At 40.6% G+C, this 16535-nt stretch overlaps 1 protein-coding gene across 1 annotated transcript in view; it reads left to right on the top strand.

The window, feature by feature from the left end:
- Window positions 1-2324: 2324 nt before the first annotated feature.
- ODAD2 (outer dynein arm docking complex subunit 2) overlaps window positions 2325-16535 on the top strand; it is a 161933-nt gene continuing 147722 nt past the window's right edge. The window contains exons 1-7 of the mRNA XM_083407204.1: window positions 2325-2832; window positions 4210-4461; window positions 6103-6260; window positions 6577-6772; window positions 7589-7695; window positions 8005-8141; window positions 9571-9687. Of these exons, the coding sequence (XP_083263330.1) occupies window positions 4238-4461; window positions 6103-6260; window positions 6577-6772; window positions 7589-7695; window positions 8005-8141; window positions 9571-9687 (939 nt within the window). The 5' untranslated portion in view covers window positions 2325-2832; window positions 4210-4237. The remainder of the gene's footprint in view (window positions 2833-4209; window positions 4462-6102; window positions 6261-6576; window positions 6773-7588; window positions 7696-8004; window positions 8142-9570; window positions 9688-16535) is intronic.

Here is a 16535-nt window from a genome sequence, read left to right as displayed (position 1 = left end):
TGAGCACTTGTTGGGGGCTGCTAAGTAGATTTGAAGGGTTTGGTTTCAGAATTGAACAAGTGTTTTTTTGCAAAGCACTTTAAAAAAGAAAAGAAAACAACATATGTTAAGCTTGGAGAAGGATTTGGAGATGGAAATAACTGAGGAGGATTGGGCAGATATATGGTACAAAAACAAACCCATTTAAGTGCTTCTCTGAGGGAAGTTAATTTATAAGATTTTGAGCAGGTGGTATGTAACATCTGTGCACATTCAATACATATGTAAAAAGAGTAATAGGGTCTGTTGGAAATAATGTGGGAAGGGAGGCTCCTTTAAGCATATATGGTGGTCTTTTAAATAAATTCAAGGATTTTGGCAAAAAAAATATATAGGAGTGGATTAAAAATATCAAAGGCCATGATATTCCCCTAGGCCCCACATCTTTTTGAATAGGGTTCGAAAGATACTGAATGTTATACTTTTAAAGAACTTTTAATTTTGTTAATAGCACCAAAGTTACATATAGTCCAAACTGGAAGATTACTCAGGCATCTACATTTATACACCTGGTATACAACTATTGGGATATTTCAGTCATTCATTAGGTAATGGATCTTATGCAGACAGTTCAAGCTCTTTAGATGGAAAGTGCATTTCTTGAAAATTGGAAACCCTTTTCCTGAGGCCTGCAGATAATGACAAATTGCTTAGCCATTAGAACATAGCCTCCATGACGCTACAAAGAATGTAGTAAAAGGTATAAGCAGATAAGAAATTGTTTCATGCCTGGCGGGAGTATCCAGTGGCATAAGGTAATATAAATTTAATTTCATATAAATGTAGTGAAAAGGTCCTGCGCTGGTCTTATTACACTAAATTGGTCTAAACAATCCCTTGGTCTCCTACAATGTCTGTATCTTCCATTTGCATCTCACAGCAAACATTACATGGGCAAAATTATGCAAACAGCTGAGAGACTGGATAGGTATGATTCTGGAGCAGCTTTCCTGCCAAGTCTAAGCAACTCAAAGTGAAGAGAAGCAATTTTCTATTATTACCACTTGGTTTTCATTCCTTCTCTATACTGTATTAAATCTCCAAATGAGAGAGAGATCATGCACAATACAAATTGGTCTTTTTTATTAAGTTTTTGTGCTTTATTAATGGCTACTTTTTGTTTTTTTGTGCTCACACAGGTAATCAGTCTCACAATATGTAAATAGATTGCTTCTCTTACACTATCATGTGTTTGTTCTGTTGTGTTGTTTCCCCCTTGCTACACACTCCTGAGCAGTGTGAAGTTTCAGCAATCCCAGCACTTACCTTGGTGTTGGTTCTCTTGGAATGAAGATAAATGAGACTGGTAGTATTTTTATGACATCATGTTTATTTACACACATACACAGGCTGAGCACATTAGCTTTCTAGGAGAACCATCCCTCCCATGCCCTAGCATTGGATTTTTATGCAGAGCAAGTCAGGTCTCTGTGCCCTTTCAAGACAGCCTGGCTGACCCATTGATCACATCACATCCAGACAAGGGAAGGATAAAGAAACCCCATCCAGAAAGGTCTCTGTCCATTTGCTTCTGACGCAACAAATCATTTGCACACTATCAACTCTTTACTTATGCAAAGGCCCATTTCCCCAACAAAACAGAGTATGTCAGGCTAAGCTTCTTCACTTAGCTTGACTTGCTTAAACATCCCTCATTCTGTGAAACTGAACCTCACAGCTCTATAACAACAGTATTGGAGACGATCCCCAAAATCCCATTTTGTCTAATCCCAATTTCTCTGTCGCTTTTGCATACTTGAAAAGAACAATACATGCATTGATGTTTTCCCCACCCAAATATAAATAGCCTGAATCTGAATAGTAAAAAAGCATTTAAATGTTATAAAGGGCAAATATTCTTTTTGGGACAATGCATGGTGAAATATATCCCTGCTGTTGTCCTTCTATCTTTGAAACACTGGGACTTGTGAGTTAATTTTATGGTTGCTGTTGCTGTAACTTTTATAGTTCCATTTCGGTTTGTAATTATGTTCACCTTTTTTGGCAGGGGGTGCTGAAGAGAATAAAATTATATATTCAAAAACGAACCACCAGTGATGATTGACTTTTTAAGCAAGCATTTTAGGTGTTGGCTAAGGTGTTCATCCTTACACAGTCATTTAGGCAAAAGAAAGATCAAGCACGCCCTGGCAGATCTTGGAGGACCTGCGGCAAGGGCTTCTGAATGATCCCCAGTCATTTAACAACAGCAAGAAGAAAAAAGGCGGCCACCCTCCCAAAACAAAAATAAAACACGGCCTCGAGATTCCCTGCAGTACAGCGTGTGTGTGTGCGCGCGCGCGCTGCGTGGTTGGCGAGGAGGGTGGTGGGCGAGACGATTGACGTCTCGGGCAGCCAGTCGAGGAAAGGGACCCCCACGTTGCCACAGATGCGTCCCTCCCCTTCGGGAGGGCGGTGCTGTTAGAAGGAACCCCCCCCCCCCGACGAATGGCGGTGAAGGAGGCGCCTGCCTTTGTTTACGGGAGTCTCCTAGCAACCGCAATGCTCTGGTCCCTCCGGTCTCCATGGCAACCACGCTGCGCTTGTTCTCCGGTGGCGGCGGCGGTGGCACCTGCGAGGGTAGCGGAGGAAGAATCCGGTCGGGAACGAGGGGCGGCGAGGGAGCCTCGGGCTTGGTGCCCCTGCCTTGTTTCTGGTCCAGGTCACCCGACTGCTGTCCCCGAGGGGCTTCCGCGGATCCAGCTCAGCCCGGGATAAGGAGAACCGGGACAGTGTGGCCACAGATACTTGTGTGTGTGTGCATTTATATAGCTGTTCCTCATCTTCCTGAAGGTATCCAAGCGGGGGCCTGCTCAGCACCCCCTTTTCCTCAGCCAATGACGGGGGTGTGTTTGGGTGGGTGGGGGGATGCTTAGGGGGCGCCCGTCTCGCAACTGGGCTCTTGCACGCATCATCATCTCCTGTCCTTTTAGCTAAACCAGAAAACCGTAGCCATGAAATTGCCAGCAACTGCATCGTGCTATGAAGCAACAGGTGTAGAGAAGGAAATTCTAGGTTACTGCTAGTGATTTTGTTGTTACTAGTCCTCTCTCTTGTCTTGCTCATTACGGTTTTATATATATCTTTAAAAAGCGTCTTTTCTGAATGCTGATCCTTGACTGTCCTAAAGAGATTGGCTGGTATTTAGAGCAGTGGTCGTCTTCAGCCTTTTCAGACCCAGGAGAGAGCTTTTGCCCCAATGCAACATGTGTTTGGGGATCCACTTCTTAATTACACTTGATTTGCTATTTATTCTGGCGGGGTGGTGTGCTTGTTATGAGCCAGCCTTCGAACAGTTGTGACCCAGCAGTTGGTCCTGACTCACCGGTTGAAGATTAAGTTTTTGGATAATTTGGAGAAGGAACCCCCTACAAATGGTTTTTTTGTGTGGTGGTGACTTACATTTTGCCCACTTTATCAGTTCCCAAGTCCATGGCTGAATTTAATGCTTGATTGTACTTTGCTATAACAAGTTCTGGGTTTTCTTACCTTTTTTAAAAAAGCTTTAGAATGGGAAGACCCACGTTCAATTCCCAGCTCAACCTGAAGTTCAGTAACTTGGGTTGCCATATTTCAAAAAGTAAAATTCTTGACACCCGCAAAGTTGCTCCCCCCCCCCAAATAGGGGAAGTATTGGAGCTGTTTCCACTCCTTTTTCTATTGCATTGCCATACATCCGGGGTTTTCTCTGACATTTTGCAGATTTGGCAATGTTCCTTCCTGACACCATTTTTACACCCGAAAGCTGGGACATGTCAACCAGCCTTACTGCTTTTGTGTGGTAATGGCATCCTGTGCATTAGGTGCAAAAGAGAGCAGACCTGTGTGTTTAAAAACTATGGAGAAGAGGAAATTGAGCCAGGTAAAATGTGCAGCTGAGAAAAGCTGTACGGGCTAAAATTCTCTCGTACAGCTATCAATACCCTTTACAGAGTGTGCTGGGATTCTGCAGGACTAGGGATTACTGCATTTATAAAATCTAGTAGTAAGCAGTTTTGAGAGGATTGCATGACAGGAGATGGGCATGGCTTTGTCCCTCCTGCCTTTAGACTTGCCACCTTACCTTGCATTTTTGCTGCAACAGCAAAATCTATCTTCATTGGACCCTGGTGTCGTTCTATATACAAAATATATTGTTAAGTATTTGTTTTCTATATTCCTTTCATGAAGGGAAAGGACACTGGAATGAGCCTACGTCATGGGAGTAGCATTGACAAGAGCAGCTCAGTGGACTGCTGCTGGTTCTGGAAAAGGAACGTTGGAAATCACACCACTGAATGAATCACTTTTGAATGAAATCATTAAGTTTACGGAAAGCTTTAGCAACAAACATCCTCAAGAAGCTGCCTTTGTCTTTAAGGAACCACTTGAATGGCAGACAAAACTAGAGCCTTCAATGTTTGAGTCAGGCTATGAAGTCAGGTAAGACCAAGGTCAATGACCATTTCTGAAATAATGTAAGTATAAAAAGTGAAACCTGCCCATTAAGGTTATTGTTCTTTATCACTCCTTTATAACATAGCAACATTTCTTGTTTTCTGTGTATAGATGTTGTAGGAAGTAGGCAGAATGGAAAACATTATGTTGTGATTTGTAACTTCCCATTCCACCCATTTGGGTCCTCCTCCTATTACTTTGAACTTACATTTTCACACCATCCGGAATTCAATAGATTTCACAAGCCTGTGCATAGATTCATAGTGACAAAAGCTCACCAGTTCTTGTAGTAATAGCAAAGGGGAAATTCCAACCCAAGTTAAGCACTTTGTCATTGATTCAATGGAACATAAATCTTATCTTTGACTCTGTTGTACCCATAGGTATCTGTGTTTACTGATGCTCTGACCAGGCATGCATATTAAAGAGGTCCTGAAGAAGAATGACTGTAGAAGGGTAGAAAGCATTGTCAGAAGCAGGTTTTAATCCCTCTGCCTCTTGAATACTCCTACTACATTCTTTTTAAACAACTTGCATCACTCTTGCAAATTTTGTATTCTGTACAGTACATCCAGGAGATGCAGTGGCCTGGCTTGTATGTCTCAGTAAACCACAGTTCCTTGGTAGACTTTTATGGCAGAAAGAAGAAGAGGTGCAACCCAGACCGGAATAGCCAAATTATGCAGGGAATGGGTTTCATTCCCATTATTGTACATTCTGTGGAAAGGGCAACTGGAATGTACAAGGCCTCTAGGAAAGGGAAAACACACACCTCCTAGGAAACAGGGATGATGGAGAATGGTGCAAGATGCACATTTAACCTTTGCCCTTAAGGTATTCCCTAGCAAATCTCTTCTGTCATCTCTGATATAAGTGACTAGGCATCTTACTTATTTATTGCATTTATAGCCCACCTTTTTCTCCAAGAATTTCAAGGTGGCATACATATAGTTTTCTGCTCATCATCATTTAATCCCCACAACCTTGTGAGATAGGTTAGTTAGGCCAAGAGGCAGTGACTGGCCCCAGGTCACCCAGTGGCCAAGTGGGGATCTGAAACCTGGTCTCACTCCCATGGGAAAAGTGAAGTGTTGTTGTGCATTTGAGACACTGCTGAGATGAGGACAGAGCATGTACTTGGGAGGCCTCCATATAACCCTCTTCAGATAATATGCCAGACACAGATACATTGTGCTTCCAAGTGTCAGTACATGAGTCCTCTCTTATGTTCCCCCTTCTCCGCAATCATAATGGTGAGTATTTTACTAGCAATTGCTGTATTACAACTGCTAAGTGAATACCTGTAACATCTCAGCGAGTTACAAGCATATGATTAAAGCTGACGTTGTCTCTGGAAATATTATCATAGACTGGAAGGAGAAGAGCATGTGCTAGCATATAGGAAGCCCACCTTCAACCTACATGAACTGGGGTGGACATAAGTTTAAATTTTTTCAATGTCACTTTTCCCCATTGTTCATATTACAACTTTAGGTCTTTCTTGCAATTTTCCCCAATGCTATGTATGCTTTATTATAAAATTGTTTTCGTAGGTGTGGTCTGTTAAAAAAATAAATCCAGTTGTTGTGAATTCTTGCATATTAAGTTGTTGTTTTATTCTACCAGTGAAAAAACAGCTAAGTCTCAAGAATTAGACAAAGATGGGCAGCCGCTGCTCCTGCTCAAAGGATCAACTATCAGCGTTCGCAGTTTTGCGCAACTGTCTCGTTTGCTACGTGTCGCTGGAGAAAAATGCCTAAAAGAAACTCGTGCATGCCTTGAAGGTATTCAAGACTTATTTGCCCACCCAACTGGAAGCTTCTCAGCCATACAGGGATGCAGCTTTTTTGACCCCATCCATGTTTTGCCCTTTTCTTGCCTTAAAAAGAATATAAAGTATGACAAGGACTAACTGTGAGGGGAATCACATTGTTATCTTTGTGTAAAGTCAGAAACTATGTTAAAATTGAGTAACCTTTAGGCCTATTTAAAACATTACCCTGTGCTATTCATGCAAAGTTATTTCATGTGAACTTCAGCTGTTAACTTCCTGGTGTGATGTTTATCTGAATTTCTTACACTACTATGAATTCTTTACAGCCAATAGAGATCCCATTGTGAAAATTCTTGGCCCCGGTTATGGGACAATTGAAGGAGAGGATATGTCCATGCTTCGTTTACTAGACAAAATGAAAAAAGAAGAGGCTTCTGATAATGAAATGAAAATGAAGATTTCCTTACTTCTCCAGCAACTGGATATGCAACTACTTAACAGCTCTTTAAAACAGATTTCACAGTGAGTGTATTTCAGATAGTATTCGTTATATATATGTATTCCACTTTATCATGCCAAAACCTAAGCCTCTCATGCAGGCTTACTTTATGTAAGATGTTACAGTAAGTGCCACACTTTTAACATGGGGGGAGGGGGGTGCCGGTACTGCGTTCCCTTGTGTACCCTCAGAAAAAAACCACTGGTTTTAGCAAAGAAGGTTTTACACTTAGCTTTATTAATTTGAAACCCAAGTGATTTGAAAGGGATTTTTTCAGGTTTGCAAAAATTAAAGGTATGAAAATATCTTTAATGTTTTCTATAATCTTGCAGTACAAATATGTGCAATATGATCTTAAGATAAGTTCAGGACAGACAAAATGAATTATTTCTAAACAACTGAATCCACTCCCACATGATATAGTAGGGCCTTGGACAGCTTTAGAAAGGGATTTGACAAATTCATGTATGATTAGGCTATCAATGGCTACTAATGCTGGTTATATATTACCTACAGTTTGAGGAACAATATGACTCTGAATGCCAGCAGTAGAGATCCACAGAACTGAGAGAGCAGTATATAGTGCCCAAGGCCACTATACAATTTCAAACTTTTCATTAAATCCAGATTTGCCCTTTCTGAGAAAAATGTGATTAAATTTAAGAACAACAGCACAGTCGCTAGTGACCTGGTTGCATCATCTGAATGGCCTTGTTTGGTATATCAAGTGTCCATTTGGAAGCCTTGGTTTAAGAAAGACCCAACATTCCTTTCTTCCCCATTAATACTATAAATATCTGCTTGACAATTAGAATATAACTCATTTATTCTAATTACAGAGAAGTGAGGTTAACTCCAGCTGTTGTGAAAAATGAAATAGAACTCCTTAAACGTTTCTCGGGAGCAAAAGAAGATGCAGTCCTTGAATCACTGGAATATACATCAGGTCCAAACTCCACTTTTTATCCATATCTTGTTTTTGTAATTGCACAGTGATTGAAAATATAGGCTAGTGTATTAGCACCTACGTTATCGGATGGCTTATCAGCATCCATTCAGCAGAAATTTCACTCTGCCTTTGCCCTCATGTCCTTCTTTAGGGGCTCCAAAGTGACTGATGAAATATCTCAGGATTTCACTCTTCATTTGTATTAATACTAACAATATTTACTATTTTAATAAAATGATTTCATGCCTCTATGCTAGTCATATACATCACAGCTTTGGGCCAAACATTGCTGTTGTTTGATTACAGACTATGAATTTTCAAATGGATGCCGTGCCCCACCTTGGAGACAAGTCCATGGTGAAATTTGCTATTTGGCCATTAAACCAGTTGACACAGATCTTATGTACGTCACTTGCAGCACGGCAGGAGTATTTTTAAATGGAGTAAGTAATACTTATATTCAAGAGTAAACCTTGATGACATTTATAGTTAAGAACATGCCAAAACTTCAGATAAGTTGCATTTGTCTATGAGCAGCGAGTTCTGAACCAAACATGGAAACAGGTCAGTTAACCTAGATCAGTGTTTCTCAACCAGGGGGCATGTGACAAACTTGGGAGAGGTGGAATGTTTCCAAAAAATATGTACAATATAAGTAAAAAAAAAAGTCACAACATTTCAATAAAATAATTAGGAGAGCCATGTTTGAAGGCAGGGGACTTGGGATTTTTATGTTAGCTAAAGTGGGGGGCATAGATTTTAAAAAGATCGAGAAACCCTGCTTTAGATGCTAGTACTTCTGCTTAGCAGGTGGCGCTGTTGGTTAAACCACAGAGCCTAGGACTTGCCGATCAGAAGGTCGGTGGTTCGAATCCCTGCAACGGGGTGAGCTCCTGTTGCTCGGTCCCTGCTCCTGCCAACCTAGCAGTTTGAAAGCACGTCAAAGTGCAAGCAGATAAATAGGTACCGCTCTGGGGGGAAGGTAAATGGCGTTTCCGTGCGCTGCTCTGGTTCGCCAGAAGCGGCTTAGTCATGCTGGCCACATGACCCGGAAGCTGTCCACTGGCTCTCTCGGCCAATAAAGCGAGATGAGCGCCGCAACCCCAGAGTCGGTCACGACTGGACCTAATGGTCAGGGGTCCTTTTACCTTTACCTTTACTTCTGCTTAACCCTTTACACAGGTTGAAAAGGGACTGTACCAAAGAAAGTGCTCAGTGACTCATCTATTTAGCCTTATATTTCCAAACAGTTGAGAATGTGTATGTCAAACTAATGCTCCCCCGTGTTTAAAGATCCACGTCATGCTATCCAACATGAGTAATTTCCACATTTTTTAAAATTAGGGAGGCTTTCAAATACCAAATTAGCTCAGCACACAGATGTTTTAATGCTTATTTCACCTCCTACATGCTTTACATTTTTGTTGTTCTTAATGTTACGCTTTTTATACCTCAGTTTATAAATTAGAAAACAAATTGCTCTCTGATTACAGTAATGATTTATCAAGAAGATACATGTAAACTCTCAGAAATAGTTGTTGGAATGAATGAATGAATGAATGATACTGCTGAGATAAACTGTAGCAAATGAGAGAAAAGAGTGGACTAAGGTTGCACTGAGTGTTGTGTTGAGCAACTTGCACTCACCTTCAGCCTCATGAGCAATTTCAAGGCAGAGTGGACTGAACCACACTGAATTATTTCAAGGCAAGGACTAGAGTCCTGAGCACCTATATTAGGGAGTCCTGTTGAACTCAACAGAGCTTACGTCTCAGATATACATAGGATTTCACTGTAAGGCTATGATTCTGATGACTGAAACATTTTGGTTGTGAGATTATGCAAGACTGTAAACTACTCCTTTTTTTACAGGGAAAGGAAAAAGAGAAGAATGAAATCAATTACGAGAGAATGAGTGACATATACAAAGATCTTGTCACGTTTTTAAGGGAAAGATCAGCAACATTTGTAGAAAACATGGCTAAACAGGTATTCATTTCAGACTTACTCCCCAATAACCTGTCGTAACAGTTTGCAGAGATAAACAGCTGAATTGTTTTTATGTTTAGGATGGTATTTATTTATTTTTCCATAAAATTTATGCATTGATTGTAAAACAACAGCAGCAGCAACACCCCGAAGTGGTAGCGGCACATACACAGAAACACAAAGTATTAGAAATGATTGGCTTACAGGGATATGGAAATGAGTTTTACCATACAATCATATATTTCATAGTTGTTCATTGGGGTTTGCTTCAAGGTACATGGGTATAGGATCGAAGTCTTAGTGACTTATCTGTTTCTATATACCTTTTTGCAGAATTGAGCTGGTTTTATTTTGCATTATGAATGAAATCTGAGTTTCCAAAAGCGTAGGATAAAAGCACAGTGTTCAAAATAGTAGAACTGCAAGTTATGCAAACAATTCTAAAAAGTAATTGTTACCTAAGTGTGTAATACAGTCCCTTGACTTCCAACTAAAGAAGGTGAGAGCAGGAAAAGAGCTCTTTAGATTGAATATACTTAGCCTTAGTCAAAGGCATGGGTAGGCAAACTAAGGCCTGGGGGCTGGATCCGGCCCAATTGCCTTCTAAATCCATCCTGCAGATGGTCCGGGAATCAGCGTGTTTTTACATGCGTAGAATGTTTTTATTTAAAATGCATCTCTGGGTTATTTGTGGGGCATAGGAATTTGTTCACACACACCCCAAAAAAAGTTTGGCCCCCCACAAGGTCTGAGGGACAGTGGATCCGGCCCCTTCTGAAAAAGTTTACTGACCCCTGGTCAAAGGCTTATTGTGGCTTATTGGAAAAAATTGCTGGGATCTGATGCACTAAAAAATGTTTTATTATCCTTGTTACAATTATTTACATCCCATATTTCAGAAGACAAGTCTTTCTAAAGCAGCCTACAAGTTACATTTAATTCCTTTAAAAATAATAATAATAAAGCAAAATAAAGAATACCAAGTTAAGAAAAAGACTCTTCTCACAGGGCAGTTTTGGGCAGAAACTTTGCCTGCCTCTCACTGCAAGTCTTCCTAAAGATGTTGCCAGGTCTACAGTTTTTGCCTTCGAGTCTGCACTGCCACTCCCCTCTCCCTGACTTCCACACCTTGGGGGGGGTCTCTCACCTTTGGGGGCCACCCCAGGCCAGGAAGCAAGAAGTGGCAAATGAGGTGTCTGGCTCCAAGCATTGGGGGCCTTTGCTGCTCATGGAAGGAAGGGGGCTGGGGTGAGTGGGGAGCTGTTGCTCCAAGAGAGGCCAAGCAGCCTTTCACCAGCTTGGTTCGTGCCACATGGGACACCTAACTCACAGGCACACGCAAGGCTGGCTGGGGAGAGGCTGAACCTACTCCCCCAGAGCTCCAGATAGAGCAAGACAGGGACAAGTGTCAGCAGGGACACTCGGTGGACATGTCTCGGTCTCCACTGATGGTGGCTTCTCTTCCACCAGTTTCCCCTAAATCGACAAAGGCAGTGTGTGCATGTGTAGGTCAGATAAACAAGTTGTTGAAGGGGGTCTCTCTTTTGTAAGCCTGGACTTCTGCCAATATACATTGCATTGGTTCTGGACTTTTCACCCAGGTCCTAAGCACATTTCTTTGGAAGCTATATCAACTTATTTCCATGGCTTGCCTAGGATTGCAGCAGTTGGCAAATAGCTGCTGCTCTTCCTTTAGAGTCCTACACATGGTTTCTCTTTGAGCAGACCTCCAATTCTTAAAGCAGGAAAATATCGTATTTTAATGAAAAAGGTCAACTGTCTTTGACAGTGCATTCAGTGATCAAAACCATTCCTCTTTTTAGCTTTGCCCCTTATGATTTGAATAAAAGGAATATTTCTCCTTTTACAAGAATTGTCTTTGGTTTAAACGTCAGACACAGTCGGGGTGTTTCCAGCTCACACAGCATGTGTTACCTCCGTGCTAAGTAGTTCTAAAATCCAAGTATTCCTGGCTACTCTGGATAAGAAACACATTTTATTCCTTAGAGTAAAATTCACACAGTGGTTATAATTAACAGTGTCACATAGTTCTTATAGCAGACAACTGTCTTCAGGTTTTCAGTGATTGCGGTTTGGCGGGGGGGGGGGGACACACGGCCATTTTAAGGTTTTATTTTTTAAAATGGCCAGCTTCAACAGGGTGTTATGCTCATGAACACAGAGTTCCTAGCTGTCATTCCCTCCATAGTTCCACCCCCCCCCTAAAAGCTGCTGCTGTATTTGGGGACATCATTCAGTGCAGCACAAGGCTGCAGTAAACAGATACATATTAAAGAATCCTGAAACATTGTACTCAGTGGTTTATGGCAGGATATGAAAACCGCAAATTTGCTTTAAATATACAGCCTATTTAAATTGACACTTAGTTCCTGAAAACTGTATTTTTCAATATTTAATCTGAGGAGAAGTTTAAGATTTGGACTCTCCGTTTTACCAGAGACAATATTGTTTCCTTATTAAACTGGGAGCTCCCAAATACAATCCAGGGGTATTTTTAAAGTAAAGAAAATGCAGGATACAACCTGTTGCCTAGATAATTCATTCAGAATTGCCTTGGCTTTCCAGTAGCACTTGACAGTTTTTGTAAGATAAGAAATATTCTGCTAAATACTCTGCCAAATCTAGCATACGCTGAATGTTTGGTAAGCAACTGGCAATCCTGTTTGCTTTCATTAGAGCTATATATTTTAAAAAACTCAAAACTAGAGTCCCATCTTCTCTTTTTCCAGAACAGAGACCCAGGTTCTCGGTACATCCACAGTGCGAACTTAAAAGTAATTCAAAAGTTATGCTTTCTCTTCAGGAAGCTGTAGGTGTTTGAGGAGATGCTGGGGATTCTCATCAGTATTGCAAAATTAGAATTAACTCTCGGGATTCTTTGCAGACTGTTAACCTGGTATAAATGGAATATATGTGTGTGCTATAGATATATCCAGAAACACTAGCCTTTATACTTTCAGGCACTGGGAGGCTGGTGCTTGGATTACTGGTGAGAAAAGACAGAGAAGCTAATGCTTCTGCTAGGTCTGCTTTAAATTCCTATCGAACATTTAAAAAAAAAATTAAGAAGAAGATAGTATTACAGTGGGAAAGAGCTGTTTATTGTTGAAGCCCAACACATTTAAGAGTTATATATGGTGTCGACCAGAAGTACAGAGAGTCACTCCACCATGTGAGGTCTGGAATAATTTTGCTTTACAGCTTATGGTAAGAAAACTGCCTCCTGTTTGCACATTTCAGGCAATTTAAGAGGAACAGGAAGAAGAGAGACCTTTTGGAGTCTTAAAAATCTCATCTTCTGTGCTGTAGATTCTCTTAGTCTGAAACTTTCCATGCTCTGGATAATATCTATTACCTTTCTGAGTGCTGGGAGGACTCCGTTTCAAGATTTATTGATCCTGAAGTTAAAAACTGCAGCTGTTTGCCCAGTTACATATGCATCAGACTAATCCGAGTTGATCCAGTGAGTGTGATTTGTTCGTGCATTCAGATTGCCTCTCCTACGTTGTGCCTTAAGTGTACAAGAGTACTCTAAGGAACAAACTGGTATACTGCACTGTGCAGTCTTGGGAGGACGGGGAAAACTAAATTTTGATGCCTCCTTTGCCCTCTGCAAGAAATAGGAACTGTAATAAGGGGGCATGACTGGAAAGTATGACTGTAGAACCTTAGAGTACTGAGGTTCTCTCTCTGTCCCTGCCCCCAGCCGCATCATTCAGTTTTGAAATGCATGAAAACCGAAGGGCTCCCATACTTAACCAAAGATTTGATTGGAATAAATCTTGCAAGACATGTATTTGGCCCTGCTTGCAGAGGAACAACCAGGTGCCCACTAGAATGCTTCTGATAGTTCCTTTGCCCCCCTGATATCATTTGTGAGGCAGGTGGGTGTGGCTTAGAGAAAACAGTCTTGTGGGCCAAACTGGGACCCCTAAAGGTAAGGTACCCCTGATCATTAGGTCTAGTCGCAGACGACTCTGGGGTTGCGGTGCCCATCTCGCTTTATTAGCTGAGGGAGCCGGCGTTTGTCCACAGACAGCTTCTGGGTCATGTGGCCAGCATGACTAAGCCGCTTCTGGCGAACCAGAGTACCTATTTATCTACTTGCACTTTGATGTGCTTTCGAACTGCTAGGTTGGCAGGAGCAGGGACCGAACAATGGGAGCTCACCCCGTCGTGGGGATTTGAACCACTGACCTTCTGATCGGCAAGCCCTAGGCTCAGTGGTTTAGACCACAGCGCCACCCGCATCCCATTGGGACCCCTAGGACAAGGTTAAAGTAGGTCTTCCATGAGCACATTATGCCTGTCTCTTACAGGTGTAAGGACACCTTTGACTTCAACCCTGCACAAACTTGAAAAAAGAAAGTGCAGGGTTATCATCAGGCTACACCTCCCCTGGCTGAGCAAATAAAACTCGCAGAAACCAGAGCAAAAATATAATGTAACCATTCAGTGGGTCTCTTGCTTCATTTCCAAGGGGAAAAGATGACAAGGGATCTGACTGGAAATGAAATTAATTATTGTAATCGAACACATTAATTGCAAACAAGAGCAGCTCAAAAATGGCTGGATATTTCCAAAATAATCCTACTTGTTGATAAGGATGTACAAGCATGCCTCAGTCCACTCTGACATTAATTTTCTCATCCATCCAGTATTTTCCATTTTGCTGCAATTGCTTTATTTTGCACAAGTATTCATTCTGTTTTGTCATCCACCAATGCAGAAATATGCGTAGCGTATCTCGGACATCAACAGTTATTTACAAATTAAACACTTTCCCTGTGTGTTCCTTTTCAAAGTTAATGAATTTCCAGAGGCGCAGTAGCCCTGTTTTGCAGCAGAACCGACAAAGACTCTTGTGGCAACTTAGAGACAAAGTTAATGAAGTAGCTAACGGTCAATTGCAAAGCCATCTGTGCCTGCGATCCTAAATATGTATATTAAAAAATATGCCCCATTCAATTCAGTTGGGCTTTATCCTGGATACGTGAGATTAGGATTGCAGCCTCACTATCTTGATTTTACAGTACATGATAAACTTATTTCTGTCTCATTTTTGTACACTCAGGAAAGGATAGTTTGCCACCCTGCTATGCTGCCACTTATGTCCTGGGTTGTATGGTTTCTTTTGGGCATATTAAGCATTTCACAGGAACTCTTAATGCCTTTTATACAAGTGCTTTTTGTAGTGCAACATTTTATTTCTTAAATCTGGATTTTATACAGCAAATAGCCATGTGTGTGCATCTGCTGAAAAAGTGCTTTAAATGTTTTCAGTAAACGAGTTTTACTGTTGGACAGCTTGATATCCTCAGGCTTTAATTAAAGAGCACAGATAAAGTCAATGGATAACAAGAGATCACTTCTTTCTATGTGAGAAGAACAATAATGAATAATGCAAACAGAAGCAAATTTTCTTGATGGTGTGTTGTCTATGCCTTCTTCCAACATGCCTGCTTACTGAGTTTCTTTTGAAACAGTATGTTTCAGTCCTCACAGGTTAAATATACTAATATACTAATATACTAATATAAAATATACTAATATATAAAACAAAGTGAAAAAGATGAGATGTTATTAACAAAATAAAAGTGTTGTACGTTAAACATAAATGAAATTGCAGTGAAAAAACTTTAGATTACCTCCATGTAAAAAGGGGGAAATTAGACCTAACTGAAATTAACAAATCCCCAGAAAGCATAAGGCTACCATAAGCAAGGCACAAGAGCCATCCATCGTTTTCCACTAGTCCTCCTTTGAGGAAGCATAATTATCAGCTGGTGTATTTCTGTGTTTTGTATATTGTCACCCCATATTTATTCATATCTGATTTGTGGCTTTTGGGAACAATGAAACACAGTTGCAGATGTGGATGGGTGGATGTGCTTTTGTGGTTTATAAATGTGTCTTTACCTAAGAACTTCCTGTGTTCAGGTTCTACCTATATTGCATTCTGATGAATGTGGATGGAATATGAGTAATTAATAGCATGTTTATTGACCCTAGAATAGGTTCTCTTTATTGTCTCAGTGTTGGTTTCTATACTGGCAGAGGTGGGAGGTGCTTTAATTTTTTTCTTGAAAAGAACCCCCTCACACACAAATTTTTATTGTAAAATAGCACTTCTGCACACAAAAAGGGAAGAAAAATATAATAAGAGGAAGCCAGTAATTAAAATCTGTCCCCTCCCTTACTTTATTGGCAGATCTTTTCTTGGTTTTTTGTAGTTGTCACTGCAAGAGATGGATAATATACCTGGTTTATTTTTCTCCATTTTTTCTTTGTATTCTCTTTTTTCTTTTATGTCACATGTTAGAATCTAAATTTCTGTATGTCTACATATTTTCTTTTTCTGTTTTTAATTTTAAAAAATAGAGACTACAGTAGTGCCTGTCTGCTCAGTAGTCAAAATCCATGCAAAAGATTGTTATTGTTATTGTAAATTCATGTTTTTTACTTAGACTCTGAGGGAAAGATCGTGGATTCAATTCCCAGACAAGGTCATTTTCCAGGAAGGCAGGTCCATGCAGCCCAGTAACTCAACATTAGGAAATGCATCTCCTTACAGATATATAATGGCATATTAGATGGGATAGGAAATCCAATAAAACACAATAAATAGTATAATGTAGTATTGGAGGGAAAAGGTTTGAAAACTAAATACAGGCAGAGTATTTTATAGATTCTCAGAATTATTATTATTATTTAATTAGTTCTCCAGTGCCAGGAAACATGGTTACTTTTGCCAATATCGGAAGACTCCCCAGAAGTAGTCAACATGGAGAGGAAACCATTTGGCTGTCGGTAGATATGGTAGCACA

This window comes from Podarcis tiliguerta (assembly GCF_965153285.1).
Source record: "Podarcis tiliguerta genome assembly, chromosome: 12".
Taxonomy (NCBI): Eukaryota; Metazoa; Chordata; class Lepidosauria; order Squamata; family Lacertidae; genus Podarcis; species Podarcis tiliguerta.
This window is presented reverse-complemented; position numbering and strand designations above follow the sequence as displayed.